Source organism: Marmota flaviventris, chromosome 4, assembly GCF_047511675.1.
Source record: "Marmota flaviventris isolate mMarFla1 chromosome 4, mMarFla1.hap1, whole genome shotgun sequence".
Taxonomy (NCBI): Eukaryota; Metazoa; Chordata; class Mammalia; order Rodentia; family Sciuridae; genus Marmota; species Marmota flaviventris.
This window is the reverse complement of record NC_092501.1, coordinates 29264017-29289764: the sequence shown is the minus strand read 5'-3', so window position 1 is coordinate 29289764 and position 25748 is coordinate 29264017. Positions and strand designations below refer to the sequence as shown.

General features: G+C 51.8%; 1 protein-coding gene across 2 annotated transcripts; it reads right to left on the bottom strand.

The window, feature by feature from the left end:
• Positions 1-202: 202 nt before the first annotated feature.
• Pyroxd2 (pyridine nucleotide-disulphide oxidoreductase domain 2) lies at positions 203-25748 on the bottom strand. Of its 2 annotated transcripts, XM_027929956.2 has the most exons (16): positions 25460-25675; positions 21481-21500; positions 19017-19110; positions 18874-18947; positions 14881-15036; positions 12936-13089; positions 11061-11122; positions 10872-10969; positions 8921-9062; positions 8436-8570; positions 7090-7162; positions 6709-6865; positions 3965-4119; positions 2992-3098; positions 1195-1315; positions 203-510 (listed from the first exon to the last, which is right to left on the bottom strand). In XM_027929956.2, exons 1-16 carry the CDS (start codon positions 25584-25586, stop codon positions 434-436), a joined length of 1752 nt encoding a protein of 583 aa, XP_027785757.2. In that variant the 5' UTR covers positions 25587-25675; the 3' UTR covers positions 203-433. The 2 variants fall into 2 exon arrangements, with proteins under 2 accessions (XP_027785757.2, XP_027785758.2); XM_027929957.2 differs by lacking the exon at positions 203-510 and having other exon boundaries at positions 1201-1315; positions 3965-4034; positions 25460-25748.

The following is a 25748-nucleotide window of genomic DNA, read 5'->3' as shown; positions in this document are numbered from 1 at the left end:
GACAGGAATGTGGTAGCCATTGATTGGGTCTCTGCAAGGCAATCCTCCATCCGATGGTCAGGGGACCCAGCCACGCAGAAGAGGATGCCGGGATCACACTCTTCTGATGTGAACAGGTGTGAGAACACTGCGTGTCTCAGATGAGCTCATCCCACCTCTTATGATACAGTTCTGCTATCACAAACAAAGCACAAGCCAACAATTTGTGTAAAACATGGTTTTTTTAATAAAACAAACCAGCTCATTCATGGAGGCATGGGGCACGGGTTAACTTGTGCTACGTGTAACTTGCACACTTCTTCTAAAATAATGGCTTGAGTCTTGTGATTGGCTGCCTCAAGCAGTGTCCACTGGAGCACAGCTTCCTGGGCAGCCGGGCCCAGGTCTGACAGAGAGGCTCAGGGCTGAATTTTCGTCCTGCGTCAGAGTTGGTTCAGTGTCCTGCGCTCTTGAGGTCCTGCAAGACCACCTGGGCTGCATTTCGTCCAGCGGCTCCCATAACACCTCCTCCTGGAACCAAAGCTTTTCTCAAAAAACCCAGCAGGGAGGGATGAGGCAGGGCTTACAGAGACCCTAGGACAACTGCTCCAAGAGACTCTGGGCTCCCTCCAGGCTTCCAGCCACAGCAGGGGAGGGCCACAGTTCCCACCACCTCCCTCAGTCTGCTCTGCAGTCTGAATGCTACGCTACCTGGTGAGACCCTTAGCAGGCAAATAAAAAACACCAGCATGAGGTTGGAGGGGGAAGACCTGTGAGTAGAGCCCTTTCTAAGAGGCTGAGGCCCGCAGAGCTCAGAGGAAGTGTCAGTAGGAAGCAGCAGCCTCATCCCAACCAGTTAGCTTGAAGTGGCACAGGAAAGAATTTTAAAGTTGAAGAACTTTAGTCAGCTTTTCTGTTCTCATATATGGGCTGGGAATTTAGGCACATGGGTCTCCCTTAACACAAAACTGGAATTGGGTAAGATGCCTTCAGTGGGACACATTCTAAACCCAAGGAGTGGGCGGTGTGCGCTGAACTGAGGGTCATGGACAGTCAGGCAGAGGCACCCTGTGGGCTCACCCTGCACAGAGAATTCTGAACATGGGCCTGGCTTGCTGGGGTGGGGGGGTCCATGTCCCCTCTCGCCCTCATCCTGCAGCCTCCTCCTCTTCCTGCAATCCCTCACAGCCCACACAGGGAAGCGGGTTCACTCACCAGGATGGGCCCCACTTCCACACAGATACAGGCCTTGGAGAGGGCAGCGGTAGCTGGAGTGCAGGGGCACCGGGCGGGCGAAGTAGAGCTGGTCCAGGGTCATGGCACAGTGGAATATGTTCTGTGGAGGCAGGGCCGTGGCCATTAACATCCGAGTGCTGCGGTCTTTATTGCCCTGGCGAGGTTTCTTCCCTTCCCCTGTTCTGAAAAGAAAGTCCTTCTCCTTCCAAGATATTTTCTTGGGTTCTTAAAAGTGCAGAAAGGGATGAGGATGAGAGAGGAAAAGCACGTGTCCTAGGGCTGGGGCTGAAGTTTTCCAGAGACATTTTTCAGGATAAAAGAAGGCCAGGAGGGGGGCATCCTCAGAGGGTGAGGAAACTGAATGGGAAAGAAATGGGGGGTTGTAAGGGATTTTCCATAAACCATGAATCTCCCTCAGTATGTCTGAAAAATAGGAGCATTTGATTTGTCTGACTGCAGGCTGCTTCTGTGGGACCTCGTTTCTTAGACTAAGCCACCCTGGACTCCTGGGGTCCAGGCTCCATCAGGATCACTGTCAAAGACAGACAAGGGTCAGTGGGACCCCAGTGAGGTTCTGCTCCACCTGCCTGGGTCAGACCATCCCTGGGCTAGAAGTGGACAAGGCAAGGTTAGATGTGTCAGTCCTGGACAAGGACACCAACCCCTGCTGGAGATGCTGCTCCCACTGCCCCCTTACCATGCCCCAAGCTGAGCCATGCTCTCCCCCAAGTCTGCTTCTCTCCTCAGCCGCCAGGCTGGACCCTTGGCATCACCTCCGCCCTCTGCCTGCACCTCCTCAAGTGCACTGTCACCAAGGCCACAGAGCCCTACTTGCCCCGCGGCGTGCTCTCCCTCCCATTTCCTTCCTTCCCGCTGCCTGGCCATCTCCACTCTGCATCTGGACCAGTGCTGCCCAGGAAAACCCTGACGAGGGCCACACGGGTAATTTTAGATTTACTAGTAGCCATGTTTAAGAGGTAAAAGCAAACTGGTCCATAATAGTAATGTTGATAATCTATCTTATTGATCTGAGTACTGTGGCGTACACCTGTGATCCTGGCTACTCCAGCTGCTGAGACAGGAGGATCACAAGTTCAGGGCCAACGTCAGCAACTCAGCAAGACCCTGTCCTAAAACAAAGTAGAAGGAGGTGGGGTGTGGCTCAGTGGTAGAGTGCTTGCCTAGCATGTGGGAAGCCCTGGGTTCAATCCTCAGTAACTAAACAATAACAATGATAATTTTATTTAGCCTAATCTCAAATATCACCATTTTATTGTGCAATCAACACTAGGCACTAATGAGACAGTAGCATGGTTTTCCATGCCGTCTCTGCATTGCACACCTGCAGCAGGTCTCACTTTGGCCTCACCACTGTTCCGGCTCAATAACCACCTGGTTGGTGGCTGCCATATTGAAGCTGATCTCCTAATTGGGCTCCCTGCCTCTGGCCTCTGGAATTTGATAAATTGAAGGGAAGCGCAAGGACAGGCTTCTTTAAGGAGGGAGCTCCTTCTAAAGAAAGTCAGATAGGAGAGGATGATGTGGATAAGGAGGCAGAAGGGCCATAACCCTGGTGGCCTTCTCAGGTGGCACCTATGTCTCCATGTCCCCATCCCTCCCCCATTCTCTAGGTCTGACCACTTCTCTGTCCCCTCTCAACCACGGTCTCTGCCACTATCCTCCCATTTGAAGAAGGCCAAGTAAGGCCCAGGGGACACAGCCACAAAGTGGGGTGCAGGAAGAGAAATATGATGAGAGACCCAGGCTTAGACTCACCCCTCCAGGAAGCCCAAAGATTCTCTCCAGATCAGGAGGTGTGAGGATGTCTCTGCCCACCACAGAGCCCTTGAAGCCAGGGGCATAGGCCTCAATGCAGTCCAACACTGGGTGTCCAGTGGCAGGGGAATGAGATGGTGTTGGGAAGAAGAAGAGGGAGGTGTTAGAGTTATACAGCTTGGAAAATCTACCAAAACTCATTAAAGCATATGCTTAAAAGGGTTCATTTTATCCTGTGCAAATTATACCTAGTAAGTAAAAAACAAAGCAAAACAAGAAACAGTCCACAGTAAATAAAAAATTCATCACAAAGGCCTATGGGTCTTAGCCAACCCAGGCCTCACTCTAAGCTGCTTGTCTCCTCTTTTTCACCTCTTTGCTCTGCTCAAGCTGTTTCTTTTGCTTGCAAAGCCCTTTGCTCTCTGGCTAACTCCTATTCATCCTTTAAAGCCCAGTTCAAAAGTCCCTTCCTTTGCAAGTTTTTCTTTCTGGCTCAAGGCTTCCTCATTTTGTTCAATAAAATATGTTGAAAGATAGCGGTTGCTTTCTTTTTCTTTTTTTAAAGAGAGAGAGAGTTTCTTAATATTCATTTTTAGTTTTCGGTGGACACAACATCTTTAATTTTTATTTTATTTTTGTGTGGTGCTGAGGATCGAACCCGGATCCCGCCCATGCTAGGCGAGCACTCTACCACTGAGCCACAATCCCAGCCCCGTGTTCGGTTTCTTAATGGCCTCCCCACTAGACTTCCAGCACTTGAGGCAGGAACCACATCCTTTGGCTTTCTTAGCCTAGCACCCAACCCAGCAGACGGTCACCATGCTGACGTGAGCCTCCCTTGGGCAACCCTCTCTCCTCTCGGGACAGCACCTGCAGGTGTTCATCTTGAATGAGGCGGTCAGGAGGGGAGGGGTCTACTTGGTCACAGGACCAGCTGTCACCTGGAGGCTGGCTGGTGTGTAGCCCTCTTTACCTTTGTCTGCGTAGGCATTTTTCTCCTGCTCATCCCAGACCTTGCCTCCAGCCAGCGTGTAGGGCGTGTACTGCGTGAAGAGGGAGACGACATGGCAGCCGGGGGGAGCCAGGGTGGGGTCCAGTGAGGAAGGGATGCAGAGCTCAATCATGGGCCTGCGATGCAGGGGAGGAGACGGTCAGGCTGAAGAGAAGGGGCTGGGGAGCCACTCTGAGACGAATTGGGACAAAATGAAGGCCCTGAGATGACACCAACGCTGGGCCCATTGTCACTCGAAGGCCAGGGGGCTTATTTACCCAACCCCAGGGCAGTCCAGACCACCCCTGAGGAGCACCTCCAGCCCTAGCCCCAGCCCCTGCCAGGCCTCAGGCCCCCGAGTTGCTGGTCTGACCCAGCCCCTTCCTTCCCCAGACACCTTGAACTCTAACCAGGGCCCCCAACTCCATGTCTCCAGGGTCTGGACATACAGTGAGAACAAGAAGATGCCAGGACCCAGACAGCAGGTGCCCAGGTGGCCTGGTTTCAACCAGCAAACCCCACCTGACCAGAACCTGTTCCTGAGTCGGCCCAACAAACCGAGCTGCTGGGGCTGCTCCAGCACCCAACCGTGGACTGTGAGCCACGTCCAGCCCCAGTGCCTTTGCCTGCAACCAACACCTTTTCTACCCGGAGCACATTTTCCCTCTGACCTCCCAAAACATCAGGCCTCCATATCTGAGGGTTCCATGGACTCACCAAACACAAGTTGAAAATATTAACAACAAACAAGACTCGTGTCTGTGAACACACACAGGCTTTCCCCCAATACAGTATAACAACTACTTGGATAGCATTTCACTGTATTGTGTATTATAAGACATCTAGCTGGACACGGTGGTGCATGCCTGTAATCCCAGTGGCTCAGGAGGCTGAGGCAGGAGGATGGCGAGTTCAAAGCCAGCCTCAGCAACGACAAGGCACTAAGCAACTCAGTGAGACCGTCTCTAAATAAAATACAAAAAAGGGCTGGGGATGTGGCTCAGTGGTTGAGTGCCCCCGAGTTCAATACCCGGTAACCTCCACACAAAAAAAACATCTAGAGGTGCTTTAAAGTACACAGAATGTGCATAGGTTATATGAAAATATTACATCATAGTATATAGGGACTTGAGCCTCTGGAGAGTTCAGTACCCAAGGATGAGGAAGGGAAGTCCCAGAACCAGGTGCCCATGAATACCAACCTTGTGAGCATCCTTCAGACCATCTGAAATGCCCCTCCCCCACATCCCTCAACTTTCCCTCTGAACTTGGACATCTACCAGCATCTCCAGTGACCTTGTCCCAACCTCAACCTCCATGCCTCTTAACCCCCCTCCCCCCAAGCCTCTCACCCTTTTCAATAAATACAACCATAATTTTCTAATTGCCCTTCTTTTCACTCCACCCTACTTCTGTTCAACAGCAAGTCTCATCACTGAACCTTCAGAATATGCCCAGAATCTGGCTACTTCTCGTCACTTCCTTTGTTCCCACCCTGGTCCAAGCCACTGTCCCCCTTCCCTTGGATTCTGCATCAGTAATCAATTGCAACAGATGCCCTCCCTTTTTCTCCACGCAGTGGCCAGGACAGAGGTTATAAGTCAGGCTCAGCATAAACTTTCCTGGCGTGAAAGCCAGGAGCTGTGACAAAACCCAACAGGATGGAGTTGCTGCGGTTCTCAGCCCCTTCCCTCCCAGGTTCTTTCCCCAGTCACTCTGGCCTCATACCTCTGTCTCTAACACAGCAGCACACTCCTGCCCCAGGGCCTTTGCACCCCACCATGTGAATGCTCTTCTCTAGATATCCGCAAAACCAGTATTCTCACTTCTTTCAGGTCTCTGTTCCAATATCACAGGAATTAGCTTTTTATATAGCAAACGTTCCCCTCCCCTGCCTTTATTTTCTCCCTAGCACTTATCACCAGCATGTGATGCTGACTGTCTTGTCTCCCTCCAGTGAAAGGTCAGCAACTCAGGCAGAGGCCTTGTTGACTTTGCTTGCTGCTCTGTGCCCAGGTCCCTGAACCAAACCTGACACAGAATAGGGGCCTCAAAACATTTAAGAATGGGTAAACTTTGCCCTGCACCTTTCTCTTTAGCCCCAGGTCTTCTTTACCTTATGCCACAAATGTTTGTGTGGCCACTCATCATAAGCTTTGTGTCTGCTTCACACCCCACTCCCCCCATGTGTGCCAAGTACCGAGCCTGGCACCCACAGATTTCAGCAAGCGTCCATTGCACAGTGGACAGGATGGAAGGGTGGGCCCACCTGCTATGGTAGGATAGAGACTCAACCAGGGCAGGAGATGGGAACACTTTTAGGGGTTTTGCATGAAGGCAGCTTATAAGACACAACACAGGACATGGAACGGGGTTTCAGCAAATGGGTGCCCTCTATTGGACGGAATCAGAAATCCTCCTTTTCTCTCCCAGAAAGCGTTTCCTTCTCTTCTCCCAGCACAAATGCAGTCCTCTGGAGGGCTATGCCGTGACACTCTTGGGCATGGCCCACTCTTCACCCCAGCTGCCCTGGTCCACAGCTTTCTTGCCCGGGGTGCACTTCCTGTCCTTGGAACTCATGTATGGATTGAGGCAGATTCCAGGTCACTGGGAAGGTTCAGCCCCAGGTGGAAGAGGTTGATCCCTGCTGCGTCTGAACAGTCACCCTCACTCCAGGTCCCTGTGTCAGAACCTCCAGGGGATGTAAAGTCCCGGGGGCCACCCACCTGTGAGACGGCAGGCCATCCATGGCATCTTCAAAGGCCTGATGGAGGAGGAGGGTGTCTTCACAGTTCAGGTGGATGGAGCACTGGTGATGGGGCAGCGGCTGGCCCGTGGGAGTATTGGGTGCTGCCAGGAAGTTGGGCAGCCTGTCCACAGCCACTGAGGGACCAAAGAGACGGTCAGGCCCACCCACTCCAGGGTCCTTTCTCTAGAGCATCGCCATGCTTCCCCGGGTGGTGGATGGGGAGTCTGAAAGTGTTTCACCTTCAAACTAGGGGGCCGGGCTGGAGGGCAGGGCATGGAGGTGATGGTGTGGGTGGATTTTCCCAGACTTGAGGATTTCCCACCCAGAGAGCATGAAAAAACACAGTTCTGCCTCTTACCATTGATCTTGGTAACAGGAGACTGGGTGTCCAGCTGAGCAATTCTCTCTGCAAACCCCTCTGGAAGCCACTCCTGGAAGGGGAAGTCTCAGAGAAAGGCCTCAGAGAGCGGCTATCTTTCCTGCTCAGACTGGTCTTTCAACTTCTGCCTCTAGAAACCCTCTTTATTCCTCAGCATTCAGTCAAAACCACCTTCTCTGTAAAGCCTTCCTGGATCCCCTCCCACTCACGCTCACCACCTCTCCTCTGCGCTCTGCCAGCTGTCCTGGGTACACAGCTCACACCTGGATGACATGGGCCAGGGCCAAGTATGCATGCCTCTTTTCTCTCTGGTCTATAAGCTCTTGGAAGTCTCGATACCTCAGAATTGCCTTAAGATGTGTTGCACTGATCTGGGTGGAATGCTTTTAGTGAAAACACTTTAAAAAAAAAGTGATGCTGCCCCCAGGAACAGCCCAGTAATGGTTGGGAGATCCAAGCTCAAAAACACATTATCTTCTCTTTTGGGACAAGGGAAGTGTGGCCAATTTCAATACCTTCCCTAAATCCTCAGCCCCCGCTGTGTGCACACCCCTTTTCTATGTAACTTTGAGGCATTCCACTCTGACTCTGGGCTGAACCTTGAGACTTGTTTTAAACAAAGTTATCAAATAAGATACAAAGTTATCCAACAACAGCATGAGCATGATTCAGCTTGCTTCCTTTTGTCCCTGGCCAGATCCTGAGAACATGCCAGGACTGCTGTGCTGAAGTTTGAAAGACACATGAAAATAGAGCTCAGTCACCCTGGTCATTCCAGCAGAAACCATCCTGGACTAGCCACAGCCAGCCAGCTCCCAGGCACATGAACACATCCAGCCCCAGATCAACAGGGCTGACTGGCTGCCCCGCAGCTGACGGTGGGTGCACAAGCAAGCCCAGATCAGTTGAATTCAACCAAGAGATTGAATTCTCCAGATCTGCAAGCTAATATTTCTTCTTATATGCCCAACATTAATATGGCAACAGATCTCTGACACAAGATAGTGAAATTAGAGTTGGTAAGAGGAGAGGAATTCAGAGAATAGGAAAGTTGTAGAAATAACTTTAGTTAGGAAGTCAGATCTGGGTTCCAGCACTGGCTCCTCCAATTTCCAGCTGCATGACCTAGGTCACCTCACCTCTCTGCTCTTCCTCCTCACCTGTGAGGCCCTCCCTGCTTGCTACCTGCCCATTGCCTTCCCATTTCTCCAAATAAGGAGACTTGGCACGTGCACCTCCTGCCCTAGGCAGCCCACCCCCCTACAATTTCCTGTCCCTGTGTTGGCAGAGATCTCCACTCCTGTCCACCCAGCACCCCGCCTCACCTGTGGGGTCAGCTTCAGGAAGGTGATCTGCGGGGATGCGCTGGACAGCACCACTCTGCTCCTCACCTCCAGGCCGTCCTGCAGCACCACTCCTCGAACGTGGCCTTCGCCATTCACCTGCACCCTAGCCACTGTCTGGAGCCCACCAGCAAGAGGTCCCAGAAACCCCCAGAAGGAAACGGCGTAGGATCAGGTGGGATTTCCACTGTCTGCACCGCTCCTGGGAGCTCCCAGCTTCCTCATCCCTGTCCCACCCTCCAAGTCTGCAGCTACTCAGGGAGCCTCCACCCCCCACCCCCCAGCTTTGCTGACTGTGGTTATTGACTGGTAAATCCAAAGGGTGGTCAGAGGAACTGGGACCTCGGTGACAACAGCTCAGCCACTGACAGGCTACAGAACTGTCGTCTCTTGACTCTGAGCCCAGCTGTCCATTAGGGACTACCCGAATCCGAGGCCAACCAGAGGAGGGGGAGAGGGACCCTCACCTTCTCAGTGAAGATACTTGCTCCATGTGCAACGGCCGATCTTGCAATGGCCTCAGAGAGGGCACCCATGCCACCCTGGACGTAGCCCCAGGCACCCTGGATCCCCTCCAGACCACCCATCACATGATGCAGCAGCACGTACCTGAGGGCAGAGCACAGGATCGGTGCTGGAGGTGAGGTTTCATCTCCCAGTTTTTAGATGCAAATATCTTTCCATACCTTCAGCCTCTCCTGCCCCCATCCAGCCCTTTCCATGAGACTTGAAATGAGTTTGGAAAAGCCCTTTGCCTTCTCATCTGTATCCCTCTCCATGCAAATGTGTCTGCAGCAGAGCTTTATGCTGCCTGCATGGCAGCAAAGCCCAAACCTGCCGCCCCAGCTCCTGAGCTCCGTACTGTGAGTAGCTACCCCCTGCTTCCTTGGCAGGCATCGCCTCTCCCCATTCCCCAAGCTGCTTCTCCCTGATATCCCCCACCCAGTAAACCCAAGTGTCAACCTTGACCCTTGCCAGTCCCTCACCCTCTATATCCAATTCCACCTCTGTCAACTCTTCCTTCCAAGCAACTCTAGAGGCAACTGTCCCCCGGTGCCTCGCTCTGGTCTTCCTGAAACTGCCACAGGAGGGCCCCCAGGGGGATCGCCTTCTCCCCACATTTGCTCACTGCAGTCTCCTCCACGCAGGCAACCTCAGAACCAGCTGGTTCCCACCACTCCTCTCCTTTCAAAGCTTCACCGGCTCATTGTTGCTCTTAGGGGAACAGGCGCCTCAGGAGGTGGCCTCAGGCCTCCCATCCTTGTCCTGACCCACACCCCCACTGAACGGAGCCTCGAGCTCTTCCGGTTCCTGGAGTGGAGCACTCTGCTCACCTGTCCAGCTGCTGCGGCTGGCCTGGAGCCTTTCCTGCCTCATAGTTTGTCCCCCAGGTCTGCATCAGGCGTCTCATTTGGGTCAGCTGGAGTTTCCCTGGGGGCCTCCTATCTTAACCCTCATCCTCATCACTAGCCCTGGGTCTCTTTCTGCCATCGGGGTTTCTGGTTGTTCACTTCCCCAGCACCTCGCACAGGCACCGCTCCATCAGCAGTTGTTGAAAGAAAGAAGGAACCAGTACCTTCATGGCCCACTGAGCAGCCTCTAAGCCTCCCACAGACACTCCCGCCCCACTCCCCAGAGAAAAGGACAGGAATCCAGCTGGAGACCGATTGGCTGGCAGATCGCAGAGTTGGGCCAGGGTGCAGCAGCTGCGGCCAGCCCTCTTCTCCCTGGCCCCGGGGGGAGTTGGGGCTGGCTCAATATGTGTTGAAAAGCTACTTCCGAGGGATGCTCTTATCCCTTGAGAGAAAAGCCACCTTGACAGCTTCTAGCTGCGTCTTCCGGTACATTGGAAAGGCTGCACTTGGCAGCATCCTCCATCCCAACCCGTGCGCATGTGCGCGCTCCTCCATTCCTAGTCCTACAAGGGGATCCTTAGGTCAAACCATGACCACAGCCCTCACTGTGTGTGATGCCCTCCTTGGACTGGGCTGTAGGCATGTGCCCTGCTCAGAGAGGCAGCTTCCTGTCCGTAGAAGGTGCCTGTGAGTGTCTTAGAGCCCAGGGAAAAGAGCATGGTGGGAGGGGAGAGAGGAGAGAAAGAGAAGGAGGGAGAGGAAGGGAAGGGCGAGAGGCAGGAAGTATGTTGATATCCTTGGGAGGCCTTTCCTAGGGGAGCACAGAGTGGTAGCTAAGGGCTCTGCTAGTTACTAGCTGTGTGACTTTGTGTACGTCACTTCCCTTCTCTGAACCACAGATCTCGGATGGAGCTATGAGGTTCACCGGGTGTGAGGTGCTTGGCTAAGTGCCTGGTTCCTGGTAGCTCCATAAATGACAGCTCTGCTGTTCTGCCTTTGTCCTTCCTGCTGGCTCTCAGCAGAGCCTCCGCTTCCTCGCGCGGCCCTCCTCCCTCTCCCTCACCCACTGCCCGGCGTGCGAGGACTTGTCATGGCTCCAATAACAGCATCCGTTGCTAGAGTGGCTTTCAGGGGCTCAGACTCAAACCACTGATCCAGCACCTGGATGAAGAACCGCAGGAGAAGCGCTCAGGGCCTGGCTGGCAGGAGAGGTCCTGGAGGGCGGGGGGGCCTGAGGCTGGGAGCTGCTCACCCTGGTGATGGGAGCTGTGAACACCTGGTAGTACTGGGGAAGCTGAGCTCCCAGGGTGCGACCTGAAAGAGAGGAACCCCAAAACATCAACAGAGACGGGCTGTGAGGAAACACTCTGATCTGGTCCCAGGCGATGAAAGGATGGCAGGAGACTGAGATCTGCCAACGGTGGGCAGTGCAGCGGGGTGGATGCCGGCTATGATTTCCTCCCTTACCAACTGCACGGCCTTGGACACAGGTTAACATCTCTGAACCTGCTCCTCCATCTGTAAAATGGGAGTCCTGTCTCACACCCCAAAAGGCTAGCTGACGATTCAATGAGATAGGCAAAGCATTGGCAAGTTCAGGGGCACTGATTTTATTTAGCACTTACTACTACTTAAAAAAATTATCTTGTACCTTATTCTCTTACTTTGAACTCTGTAAGGCCCATACCCTAGGAGAGGACCATTCCTATGACCAATTCAGACAGCCACTGGCCAATAGTCCTTGAAGGCAGAGATCATGGTCTTAGCAGTTGTGGTCCTTGTGTGCAGCTTGGTGTCTGACAATAGTAGTTGCTCAATAAATGTTTATTACACAAATGTTTATTGTTCAAAACTCCTTGGGCTGGAAGTCTGAAAGGAACATCTACTTTGGGGGCATGTAGGGTAGATCCTCCCTGTATCTATACTCTGATGTATAACTGCAGTTCCTTCTACCCACAACTGGTTTGACCTGAGCCTTGACTCCAGATTTATTCATGTGATTTGCTTGGCCAATGGCAGGTCTGTAGATGTGACACAGAGCCTTATAACAGGCCTGGGAACCAGGAATCAGCCCCATGTTGTCTTCCATTGATATAAGAAGGGCATACCCAGAGTAGGATGCTGCTTCCATAAGGAGGATGAGACACCTGAGGCCCAGCTGCCCATGATGGCCTGTCCTAGCCACAAGCACATGCATGAAATCAGACTGGATCAGCTGAACCAGCTGGGATGAGCTAAACCACACATGCTAGGGAGAAAAAAAGGTTTATTTTTATATGCATGCCATGGGGGTTTTATGGGCTTTTCCCCCTTGTGATCATAACTAACTGATTCAGTACTTTTCTAGGACACTGACGCTAACTTGGTCTGTACATCCTACAGGGTCACAGTAAACAACAGCACACTCTGTGGACCGTCCCTTCTCATACCCATGGCAGACATTACTAATTCATCACAGAACTTCTCCTGGCTGCACTCAAATCTAGTATCCACTTTATGTGGAGACAGTTCTTTACATTCTCTTGGCCCCTCAATCTTACTCCAGCCACAGCAGGATAAGCACCTTTTGCAGCTTTGATCAGCTTCACACACTGAAACCCCAGCAGCAATCTCACCTCAGTCCTATAAAGTGTGCTGCTTCATTTATTCCCTGGGCTCCTTTGGTACTATGCCAGGTGACCCACTGACCAGGACATCCTAAGGGGCAACCCTTGACCCTGGGGGACAGAGCCTGCTGGATAAATCTCTCTTCCTTCTCCAGGAATGGTCCTCAAATGCATTTCACAGAGGGTCCAGGCAGGTCCAGTGCCTCGTTGCCCATCTTGGTGGCCAGGGCAATGACACACCCTGGCAGTGGCTCTCCCTCGGTCCAGTTTCATTCCTCCTTTCCCCTAGTTTGGGGCCTTGGGGTCACCTTTCTAAATCAGCTACTTGTATTTAGGCCTTTGTCTCAGGTTCTAAGGGCACATCAGCCCGAGTCTCAGTAAAGTGCTCGGAGAAGTCCTAATGGCCTTAACTGGTCACCACTGGCAGGCTGCCATGGCGGTTCAACCTTCTGTCCAGGCATTAAGAACATGCCTCCGTGAAGGCTACTCCTCCTGCCCCGATGCCTGCACTCGGGACTCACCAGCCTTCAGCAGGGGCTTGAGGGTGGACAGTAACTTGAGCCTCTGCAGCATCGAGCCGCGCTGGAAGGCCGCGGTGTCCACTGGGGCTGCGTCCAGCAGAGGGTCAATGGCTGATACCAAGCGATTCATGAACTCCTCGTATCTGGGAAAGGCCTGGAACAGAGATGTAGGTCAAGGCTCCACTGTGAGGAATCCCACGAGGATGTGGTTCTCATGCTCTGCCCCCACACCATTCCCACAAGGATGCTGCACTCCACAGAGGAGCCCGGATGCTTCCACAGGCCTCAGCCCCTGCTGCTGCTCAGCTTAGCTCCGTTGGGTCCTCTCACTTCTAGGTCTGAGAGTTGAGGTCAGTGCCAGGTGGGCAGTAGGAGAGCCACCGAGGACAGGGTCAGCATGGGCCAACACCAGCCACAGGAAGTTGGCAAGTTGCTCAGGGTCTGGGCTCTGTGATAAAACCACATTGAAGCTTTTCTCTCTGTCCTTCTGTCCTTCCACATGTGACTGGTAGAAGTTAGACCCCTTCCCGTCTGCTCTCTCCTGGCCCATCAGTCTGACATGTCGCCTCCTCACCTGCGGCAACCAGGTCTGCGTCCTCTTTCCTCAAGCTCCCACACGGAACCCATTGTCCATGGCCGGTTTCTAACTCCCACACTCCCTTTGCTGGACAGGCAACAGGGCAGGGGCAGACGCCGGAGCCACCAGAGGCCTTCTCTTGATTCTCAGCCCAGAACTTTTAATTTGGGCTCAGCTGTACCCATGGGCACACACACGAACTTTAAGTGTCACATACAGAAAGGTTCTGTGTTGAGGAACATTTGAGAAGTCTTGGTAAAAATGAAATTAAACACACTTCTCTAGGACAGACCTTTAAGATGACAACTTGTAAAACCAGAAATCAGGCTCCTTAAGTTCCACAATGGGAAACAGGCCCTGGCCTCCTGCTTATGTGGTCATTAGAAGGCAGAGCCACCACCAGTGTCCTGCAGGCCCAGGGACCAGGCCTTGTGCTGACTCCTGCCTAGTGCACCTGAGGCGAGCAGGATTTGGAGGGTGGAGGCCGTGGTCCTGAGCCCATTGCACAAAAAGATCACAAGAGAAATACTCTAAAAAAGCTAAGTCCCCAGGAGATCCTGCTCCTCCACCAGATTTGGAAAGCACTGGTTGGAGAGATGTGCACTGGGCCTGTGGCCCGTGGTTCTCTAGATTTTACCCCGTTTTTCATGAAAGCCACAGGAAGCAATGCACATGGATGGCATTCACCTAGGTTCTTATAAAACGCCTCCACCAAGATGTGACTTAATGCTACACCTTTAGCTTGTATGCAGGATGGGTACAAAAGTGGCCAGAGTTCCTTTCCATGTCCACAGAACCTGTCACACCAGGCCCGTCCCATCATCTAGTGACTCACGTGGACAAGGCTGCCCAAGAATTCCCGGGCAGTAATCCCAAGAGACTGCACATTGTCTGGTGTGTGTGCTTCCTTCCCCAGACCTATGCACCCTCATGGACGCTTTCTGCCTGGAGCGCCCGGGATGAAGCCAAATTGAACGATATTGACTCCAGCCCTCCTGACGCAGAACAGTCGGTTCTGAGTGATCTCTGATCTGCCCGTCAGCCTCCATTGCGACTTTAACATGGATAACCACTTGGGTTACAAAGTACACCCTCACACAGCAGGTGGAGACGGTCTGACCCCATACTGAGCACAAGCAGGTTCAAGAGCTGGCAGTGTCCACTGGTCTCAAATGCCATCCTCCGTCCCTTTCCTTCACAGCCTAAGATCACAGGCAAGTGCAGACTGGAGCCCTCTGCAGGGAAGGCGGGGCAGCCCATCTACTGGGACATTGCTCTAGGATGGCTCCAACCAGACCCATTTCCTTTCAAAAGCCCCCTCCAGGCTGGCGAGGGAGGAGGAGCCGGGTCTCTGGACACCGTCCTTACCTGGGCATCCTTCTGTGAGAACTGGGCAATTTGCTTCTGGTTTTGTGTCATGTCTGTTCCCAGAAGAAGGGATCTGGGCACGTTGCCCCCTGTGCCCTCTTCCAACATGGGGGTGAAGGAGTAGGGATTTCGGAGATGAAGCCTCAGTCCGTGTTTCTGCAGAATACAAACAACGCAGGCAACATTTTAGAGGTCTGTGGTCTCCGTCCCCAGTCTCCTTTCTCCAACAGTGTTTGTGAGACCATTTAGGTACCTGTGGGCAGGTTCCCAAGGTATGTGATCCTGGATCCCAATTTTTAAAAAAATATAGGTTTATAAAAGCCCTCTTGCTCAGGCACTCAAGAAGACCATACGGTACTGCACATGCACCATCTTGCCATATTATACCACACCAGAGCACAGCACACCTCACCAACTATACCACACCAGAGCACAGTGCCCGCCACACTATGCCATACCTTGCTACACCAAGCTGCAGCATATCATGCTTACCCTGTGCCAAAGGCAGTGCTGGGGTCTACAATTACTACCTCACAACAACTCTGGCGGTATTCTTATCCTCTTTGGTACGAATGCCATAACCGAAGGTAGAGAAGTTAAATAACTTGTCTCAGGTCCCTGTAGGAAGCAGATCTGGGTTTCCAAACCACATCTCTGTGACTCCCAGGCCCTGGCTCTCAGTCCTAATCTATAACTGTCCCACTTGAGAAATAAATAATTAAAATTTAGAAAGACACAATAAAGCAATGGTTATGTGAAAATCCATAGGCACAAGGTAGATAAATTATTTACACCAAAAATTTTTATTTACTTTACAGACTCATTTACTCCAGGGTCACTTTAAATGGAAGTTGCCTTGATGCAGTTAAAATATGATTTGATTTAGAGGGGCCTGACCAGCACACAGAACTTTCTAAGAACACATCTACTTCTCCACAGATACAACAAAGGGGCCTGGGCTACTAACACAGGCTTACCGTGGCCGCCACCTACAGACTTCTTTCTCTAGATCCACGGCCTGCTCTCTCACTTCTTTGAAGATCTCTGCTCAAGTGACCCTTATGAGCAAGGCCTCCCCTAACCATGCCAGTACTCCCTGTCCCATCTCCCTGCATTTTTTTTTTCTCCAAAGCACTTGTCAGCACATGGTAATTATACATTCAATTTTTTCTTCACCTCCCAGAGTAGAATGAGGTCAGGGGCATTATCTGTCTTGCTCACTATTATGTCCACCAGGTGTAGATTCAGTGTAGTCACTAAGTGTGCTGTTGACTTGAGTGGATGAATACTATATCTTGCAAGTAAGGTGTAGCTCCAGGGGACAGAAACGAGGTCTGTGAGTAGAAGTATTAGGACAGTACATGGAAACTAGAACAGACCTTCCTGACCACTACAGCTGGGGTTGCTCAAACCAGAGACATTCCAGATGGACAAGATCCCCAGGGCATTGAGCATGCTGCCCAGGAGACTCTAAACATGGCTAGGAGTTTGGGTTGGGACTCCTTTGGGTCCTTTCTAACATTAAGATAGAGAAATTTGATTCCAAGTTGGAGGAACTTCCAGCTTGGTTCCTCTTAATATAGAGAACTCTTGACCCTAGAGGGCATCTTGAGTTCCTCTTCTTCCCTCTCCCTTGACATCCTGTCCACAGCCAAGTCTCATCAGCTGCATCTGCAGAAGTTGTCCACTTCCCTCTATGTCTGTTGCCCCTGGCCCAAGTTGCCATCTTGTGAATCACTGTAGGAGCTGCCTCAACAATCAACCTGCAACCCGCCTCCGTCTTGATCCAGGGGACTGATCTTTCACAGGGTCATAAATCCCATACTCTCCTTCCTAATTAAATGCCTCCACTGGTTTCCCCCTGCACCTGGGTTAAATGCAGTCCCCTCGTCACGGCCGCAGTAGTCACACACCTGCCTTCCTCTCAAGTCTGCCTTGGCCTGTCCACCCCCACTTCCCTCTGCCTAGAACTCTCTTTGGTCACGTGTCCACAAGGCACAAAGCCAGTGACTTCTCGACATTAGAATGTCAGCTCCCAGGTCACCTCCTCAAGGAGGAGCTCCTGCTCACCAGTCTAGGCTGGGAGCTCCAGCCTGTCCCTATCACATGGCTTCACTTTCTTCCTGCCACTTACCTCTACCTGAAATTCTCTTGGGTCCTTGTCTCCCTCCCTCATTCACCCCACCCAGCCCACGTCTCCCAGGGCTTCCCCAGGGTGTGGCTCAGAGCAGGTGCTCAGGAACACTGACTGGATGAAGGAATCCATCAACCCTCCACATAAGGACCCGAGAGGAGCCCAGGAGTTATTTCAAGTATAACTAGTCAAAAATGAACATTTTTTTGACTGCCTCTAGGACACCCTTAAAAAATGGTATCTTTGGGGGCCTGGGGCTGTGGCTCAGTGGTAGAGCACGTGCCTTGCACGTGTGAGGCCCTGGGTTCGATCCTCAGCACCACATAAAAATAAATAAAGGTATTGTGTCCATTACAACTAAAAAGTATTTTAAAAAACGGTACCTTTGTTGTTCTTGATGGTTTTAATTACATGGAGTTGAAATAAGAAGGGGAGCATTAAACAGCCATGAGATTATCTCCATGAGATTTTTTTTCAAGTATCCAGTTTTCTTTAAAAACACAAATAAAACAAGAACAGACTACTTCCTCTGATTAACCCATGAGTTTTCTCAGCAGGCTAGCTGTCCCAGGTGGAAACTGTTGGGGAGGTCAAGGTAGGTATGTCTGAGAGACCATGGACAAGGGGGACTTACAGGTTTGTTTTTCAAAGGGGTGTCTGGTGGCTTCCTGTCTCACAACAACCTGAGACTGGTACAAAATGCCAGTTCCCAGGCCCCACGACTCCTACAGCACCAGGCCTCTGAGCAAGAACCCCTGGGCATCTCTGTTTCCCCTTTAGTTTCCCCGGTCATTCTTCTGGACATGTAGGTCCAAGAGTCCCACTTTAGGGAGATTTCCCAGAATAACGCACCAGGAGAGGGAACATAGCTAAGACTTATGGAAGGGAGGAATGGAGGTCAGAAGTTGCCTCTGGTGCCCAACATCTGCCTCCATCAACTATGGGTACAGTTACAAACTGCCTCCAGTTGTAGTGTGGTGTGGGCTGAGGATCCCAGACACACCCTTGGGCCTTGGCTAAATTTATCCAGTGCTGGCCTGAGGGTGCTTACATTCTTTCTCTCAAGTAATAATTTCTTCATTTGGGTTTCTATAGTCACCGAATTCACAGAACTCCTCTACATGAACCAGTTACAGAAGCCAAGGGGTGTAAACAGCAGCTGAGCATCTAATTAATTTTGAACTTTGAATTCAGAGCAAAGTTGGCACTGAAGTACACGGCAGCTGCTCGTACACATGACACCAAGGATCTTTTTCCTGAGGGGTGGGTGACAGAGGCCCTAGCAGGTGGGAGCCAAGTCAGCCTCAGGAACTTGGTGGCTTATGAAACAGGCCATGAGAGGTGGAGCCTGTGAAGGGTAGTGGGCAGAGCTGGACAAGCCAGGGGAGAGTTCTCAGGATCTCCTCCAGATAGCCCAGGAACCCAAAGGGGTGAAAGTCCAGGTTCAACGTCCTGTTCACGCTGCCAGGCTCCAAAGTTTAATAAGGGTGGAAACACAGCCCAGTCTAAGGAGGCTTTGCAAACTCAGGAGCCCAAAGCTTTAGGCAGGTGATGCCAGAAGATGACAGGGACCAGGCTGAAAGTGCCACCATATAGAACAAGGGCCTGATGCTGACAAAGCTCAGTCTTCAAATGAGGTCTGAGTTTTGTGTGAGATTTCTGAGTTTTTAAGACGTAGGGTGGGTGACACAATCTATGGCATGCAGCAGAAGATCCTGGGGGTGGCCCAACCCTGGGATGGAAGGAATCTCAGGCACTGGGAATCACCCTGGGTACAAGGTAGGGAGCCCCTGCCCCAGGTCAGGGAGATGAGAGGTGATCACAACCACCCACCCACCAAGGCCACGGGGCTGCTCTACCTTCAGCTCCAGGTCTGTGTAAATCTGTGGCCTCAGAAGGCTGAGGAGGTAGGATGCACGGGAGAACTTAAACCCTGGAACAAAATCAGAAAAACCAGTCACCAGTGATCACTCCTCAGCCCCTCCCACCTCTTGGGGCTCACCTGGAATGATCTCCTCAGTGACTGCTGCACCCCCAATCACATGGCGCCTCTCGAAGACCACCGTGTTCACCCCCAGTCTCTGCAGGTACGCCGCCTGGGGGTCACATAAGGCCCTCTCTCATCCCTCTGGAACACCCAAGATCCCTGGGAGCTGACCCATGGTCTTGGGCTCCTCAGTGCAGAGCCAACACACTACCCTGTGGCTCATGCTGTTCAGATGTCTTCCAAGGCCTGCTTGCTTGTCCTGCCCCTCCACATCCCAGCGGAAGGTGACCTTCTCTCCTTAGAAGGCTGGTGCCCTAGGAATTCTCGTCACATCCTAACCCTGTCCCAGATGTCCCTCTCCTCCAGGCCGGAGAAAGCCTCCTTCCCCTTACAAGCCCAGTGAGAGGTGGCACAGTGAAGTTGAACTTGAGAATGTGAAACCAAACCCCAGGTTCAACTCTGCATCCCTTTCTGCTGGCTCAGCCTCGGTGCCTGATCCATCCTGTCTCAGTTTCTACATGTGCAAAAATGGGGTTGTTATTATAGGACTGACTCTACCTATCTCATAGGGCTGCTGCGAGGATTCCCTGAGCTGGTCCCTGGCACAGGAGACACACAATAACTGAAGCTGTGTCTACAGCAGAACTTTATTGGGGGCAACAAATGATGCAAGGGTTTCTGATACTTTTCTTCTCACATTTAGGGAGGAAATCAATAAATATTTGCTGAACTGAGCTAGTCCTGAGCCTACAATCCTACAGTGCTGGTCTTCCCACTACCACTAACACCAAGGAATGGTGAAGTTCAGAAGTCACCATCCTTGGTTCACTGGGCAACTATGTGCCAGACATCAGATGCACCTTATTACAGTCCACCATCTTGGAGGTAGGCACAATGGTTCTCCCTGTTTTACAGATCAGAAAACTGAGGCTCTGTGTGGTTAAGCTTGAATCCAGCTCCCAGAGCATGACATCTGGAAGCTGCCTTGACATGCAAGGGTAAGCCATGTTATTCTCCAATTAGACATAAGCTACTTCACAGAATGGCCTGAAATAATTACTGAGAGACTATGATAAAATGAGATGGAGCAAGCTCTCTGCACAATTTTGTTTAAGCACAAACAAATCCAAGGTCTCTGTGTCATCCACAAAATATGAAATGCCCCTCTCTTGGCCAGATTGAGTGACTGCTACTTCCTCACCAAATTTCAATGTCCTCATCTCAGTCTCTGCTCCCTACAGATAAGAGGTACTGGAGTTCCCAGTCAGAAGGCTGTCCTTACTTTCTGACAGTGTCTAACCTACAAGGTGGGGCCTCTGACTCCAAACCCTTATTTTCTCAGGCCTTTTCCCAAGTCATCCAACCAAAGCTCAAATCCTCTATTAGGTTCTTTCTAACACCTTGCTGAGACACCCCACGGTTCTCCCTCACTGCCAAGAGTAATCAAGACGACTTGATTAAGCACAGGTGCATTTCTGGTGGTCTTTGGCTAAAGGGCATTGACATTAGCCCTCCCTGGGCTGGAAACTTCCAATAGTAAGAGCTAGCATTCAGGTCAAGTTTTATGTGCCAGGTCCCTGCAGCACATTAACTATTGCCTTCACAAATGGCTTCTTGAGGGTAGGCACGGCTGTTCTCATTTTATGTGGCTCAGAGAGGCTGAGTGACTCACTTAAACCTTGACAGATAGAAAGTGACAGAGCTGGGAGACAAACCTGCACTTACATTAATATCAAATCAGTGTTTAAATTACCGATCAGTTGAGCTGCAAAGGGTCCCCTGTAGAATGTTCAGGTAAAACTGATATGTTGTTTAAGGTATTAAGGTCTTACCGTAGTCCCTGGGCACCCCCTTTGTTGATACTTTAGAGCTGCCAATGCTTAAAGAAGAGGTTCCATATTTGTTTAATACTCTCAAAGGCCTCTTGGAAGTACCTGGACTCAGGGTTTAGAAGCAGAGCCCCAGAGTGACTCTGGCCTGGCTGAACTTGGGATCTAGAAGACACCTGCTGGGTACATGAGCCCTGGCCTCTCTGCTAGGGAGCTCTTGCTGTCACGTGAGCACTTGGAGATGCAGTAGCAGTGTGCTTCAGGTTGTGGGTCACCTGAACCTCTCCGAGCAAGGACTGCCCCCTAACCTGGAGTCAGAGGCCCCACCTGCCTCATGCTCCTGATCCCCAGGGTCCCACCTGCTCCCTCTATGCCAGATAGACGTTTCCCCACATTTTCACCAGCCTGCTTCTGAAGCTCCCTGACTCTTCCGCAGGCCACAGGTGGGGTCCCAAGTATTATGGAAAGGACAGGAAAGGGAGCCCATGATATCCTCCCTGAGTGGCTGCAGATACACATTCAACCCAGCTCCTGGTCGGCACCGGAGCACGCTTCTTTCCTCTCTCCTGCCACTTGCTCACTTCTCCCTGTGGCTGCTGAGAGCCACAGGCTCTGGGGTCAGTGCAGTGGGACTCAGGGAAGGTACTCACAGCCACCAGCCCATTGTGTCCTGCAATGAGAGGGGGGAGGGGAGGACAGATCACTGGTCAGCTGGCAGATGCACATCCCTTGAGGGAGAGGGGCCCATCTCTGCCCCACCCAGGCAGATCCCTGGTGGTCCCACCCACTGCACTGGGAGGAGCAATTTGCCTGATTTGCCCTGACTTGAAAGAAGTGCTGGCCCCTGGCTCTGTCAATGGCTCCATGCCGGAGTGAGGGTCAAGGAGAGAGTCACGGTCACAGGGGCTTCCATCACTAGGCAAGGAGCAGGTGACCGAGGGAGCATCCCAGTTCACATGGTGGGGACCGGAAGCAAAAGAAAGGCGGCCAGCACACTTTTGCACCTGGAATAACCAGCCACCCAGGTGAGCACTGCTCAGGGGCAGAGTTGCTGTTAATTTTGGCCTAAGAAGGCTTTATCCACACAGGATGTCCCTGTCAGTCTCATGCTCTAAAAATGAAGTTTGAATAGTTAAAAATGAAGTAATCAAACACACTCAGCTACTATGGGCGTGTGCCTCAGTGCTAGCTGGCTGGGGGGAATTTGTTACCTTAGTTTTTTCTAAAAAGATTTCTAAAATCTTAGGAGGGCTGCCCCTGGCCATGGGCCCTGAATTTGGCTTTGGGATCTCATGTTCCCCACCAAGTGGGTAGTGAGCGCAGCTCTAAGTAGCTCGGAATCACCCTGGGCAAAAGTATGGATTCCCAGAACTCCCCTCCTCAGTGCGTCCTTCAGCAGGTCAGGGAGGGCACGTGTGTGCTAGAGCTGATTCCTCATTCGATCCCAGGTAATTCCCACCCAGGTGACCTCAGATCCACATGTTGAGCACACGGGCCCTGGAGCCGGGCGTGGCCTGCCTCCTCCTTTCCCCTCTCTTAGGAGGAAATGAGGCTATTGGTGAAGAATCACTTGCACACAGAGAACAGGCCCCAGTGCTTGTCGGCCAGCTCCTGTGACCCCCAGTCTATTCTCTCCTTGGTGACAGTCACCACTCTGAGTCTTTTAGATGTCAGTGGATGACCATGATCCTGAGCACCGACCTGAATCCAGTGTTGACTCAAATGAACTACTCAGCTGTTAGCCTGGCAAATGTCCCTAACCAGGGGCAGCGATGGCCATGTGATGCATCTCCTCATGGCTGAGTCAGTTGCTTTATGGAGGCTTCCCAGGATGTGAGGGGTCACAACTGCATTCTTATCGTTCCTAATGGAACCTGGGCTTTTCAACCCCCTTTGACTATGATCCACAGGAAGAATCTAACAACATGATCTGGCACATGCCACGTGAGTAAATGCATTTCAGAGGAAAAGGCTTTCATGTACTAATACTAACTCTCACTGTGTGATAAGCAATGTGATGATCTATTTGGTTATATTTCATTTTAAAAAGCACTGGAAAATTGCCATAAGAAAGTTTAAAAAATATGCTGGGACTTATAAATATTTGCCTGAACCTGTAGTTTGAGAAGCCCTTCTCTTAATACACAAAGCAAATTCAAGAAGGCAGGCTGTCTGGGGCTCAGCCCAGCTCTGCCATTGACAGAGAGGCATTTAGCAGCCAGGAGGTGAGGCAGAAAGGGTGCTGGGGATCTTGCCGCAGTGTGGGCAGGATGACCAATAATATCCATAAAGCACCTGGCCCTTCGCAGGCCCACAACAAACACAGCAGCTGTTCGCCTTTAATTAGTGGTGCTCATCAATTCTGGAAAACGAATCAAGTCTTCTGGGCAACAGAGTCCAGTCCATTGACAGCATGTAAACCCCCAAGGGCACAGACCCAGAAGGATGAAGGCCCAGGATCTAGTGTTCCAGAATTGCCCCCTCCCCCATCCTGGATGCATTCTCCTATGGCTTCAGATGACCTGTCCCCTTGAAGGGTCTTTTGCTGCAGGCTCAGGGAACCCCTAGCCACTTCTGGGGATCCTCACCCCAGATAGCAGGTGTGTGGGACTTATATGAGCTGACCTGGCAAGGGCTCTGTGCTGCCAGCATCAGATTTGCTCACCGTTGGCCGGCAGATGTGCTGATGGCTGGGAGCCCCCCACCCCACCGCCCCTCCCCCCTCCGCCAGCCCTAATCACCAGCTACAAAGCCCAGGTACCTGCATTGTAACAAGCTCCTCAGGGCATTCTTAGCTACCTTAGTCAAATGACAATCAGGGTCTCTTTGAGGTGACTGCCAGGCATGACTTCAGGGACTCAGATATAACCCTCATCTCAGAAGATGCCACTCTGCTCCTCACTCAGGCTGGAACGCCCCTAAATCAGGTAACTGAAGCCACCTCACTGAGACAGTCACACTGTGGGAGAGTCACCAAGGCAGCTGGCCCATGGGAGGCCCATGGGAGCCCAGGGGGGCTGTGACCAAGAGCTGAGGGGAGGAGGGGCTTTTGGGAGGCTCAGAGGACGGAGCGCTCCCCCTGGGTGCTTCCCGTGGGTGCTGGACTCCAGGAAGTTTGTGAGCCCACTATCAAACAGACCATTGCTAAAAATTAAATCCTATAACTTCCTACTAAATATATTAAAAGCGATAGTAAAAACTACTCAAAATCACCATTGTCATTTTGCTACACTGGCCTATAACCATGCTCTTGAGGTCACCTGCCTCTACATGCCTGGATGTGGCCTGCTACTGTGTGTCTCCCCTAAGTCACATTCAGTGACCTCCCAAGGGTGGGGCCACATGGGAGGACTTACACTCGGGACACAGCAGGGCTTGATCTACTGTGCTGTGGACTGGCAGGCTCAGGAAAGAGATGGGAAAAATCTAACAACGCAGATGAAATTTAATGGGATGCTTGTCGGTAGCGTTACATTGGGAATGAACAGCACCAAACATGGAGAAGATATTCTTCCAGTATCAGAAAAAAATATTATCTGACCAAGCAAAGTCATTCCTGTTATTGAAGAAGGAATGAAGCTGGGACATAAATCTTCACTGTTTCACTTTTTTCCCCCATTTCTTCAAAGTGAATGAAAACATCAAGCATCCCTTTCCAAGCTATGACCACTCCGGAACTGTGACCACAGCTTGGCAATTGAGTTTGGCAAAAATCAAAGAGTACTGGATCAGAATCAATTGGCCACATGGACTTTTAATTAAGAGCACTGTCTACTTGATTTTTAGAACTGTGTGCTACATATTTTTTAATTCAGTATTTACAGTAAATGTGTGTATGCGAACACTCCTTCCCTGGAGAGCGGATGGAGGCTTTCACCAGCTCATGGCTGCTCTTGGTAACAGAGACAAGGCCCAAGCAGAGGGCACCTTGGGACTGTGCCCAGCACGGAGCCTGGGCATCCTCTTTTTTTAGGCATCACATTGAAATGAGCCCAGTTGGAAATAATGCCTTCAGGCCTTCTGAGAGTGTGAACGGGTCACCCAGTCACATGCAGACTTGAGTACTTTGAGGCTAGGGGTCAGCAAGGTGTCCCAGGACCACACAGCATGTCCCCAAATGTTTGAGAGGAAAACATGGCTGTCATCCTCTGTGGACAGTAGGGTCTCTGGGATTCAGTTCTGTTTTTCTCTTAACTCCCCTTTGTGAAGTGATTCTGGTTTCCTTTGGGGATGGGAGATCTCAATGGTGAGATAGTGGTGACATTTGCTGTTGTCCCAGGGTTCTTTCTATTCAATGAACCATGATTTCCAAGAACGTGGTGAGAGCTAGCTCATTAGTTCATTTAGCTGGAGACAAGGGAAGCTTCTGCACTCACCTAATGCCACTCTAGGTGACAAGACTCAAGCCCAGAGAGGGCAAGAAATTTTCCTAGACCACACAGCAAGCCATCGGCAGAGCCAGCACTAGAACAGAGAGGCGCCTTACTCAGAGACCAGAAGGTCTTCCCTCACAGCCCCGGCTCTCATCCAAACTGTGACCAGGTTGTGCCCAGAGTGAAGGGAGAAGTGGGGTTCTGCAAAAGGGCCTCTCCGGGCCTCTGGGCAGCGCTGCCTTCCCGCCTTCTTTACCTGCTCCTATCACCACCGCATCGTACTCAGGCCTCGGGCGTGCGCCAGCTTCCCAGTGAGCATGTCTCCAAGCGGGGCAGCGAGAGGCACCCCAGGCCCTACAGAGACCCCGGCCGCTCGCAGCCATTTCTGCCTCCAGGAACCCGCGGGCGGCCAGCCCTTCGCGCCGCCCCAGGCAGCGGGGGCAGTGGGGAGGCGGAGGGGAGGAGCGCCGCTGGCCCGGCCTGGCCCGCAGGTCCTCCTCGCGCTGCGTCTGCGCAGGGCAGCCCCGGGGCGTTGCCTGGGAACC

What these genes read in the sequence shown, in the direction of transcription:
- Pyroxd2 (XM_027929956.2), bottom strand. Translation starts at nt 25,586, where the DNA reads ATGGCTGCGAGCGGCCGGGGTCTCTGTAGGGCCTGGGGTGCCTCTCGC. An exon ending in TGCGGTGGTGATAGGAGCAG is followed by an intron (nt 21,501 to 25,459) that starts GTAAAGAAGGCG and finishes CTCTCATTGCAG; the next exon opens with GACACAATGGGCTGGTGGCT. An exon ending in CAAGCCCCTGCTGAAGGCTG is followed by an intron (nt 11,123 to 12,935) that starts GTGAGTCCCGAG and finishes CCTCTCTTTCAG; the next exon opens with GTCGCACCCTGGGAGCTCAG.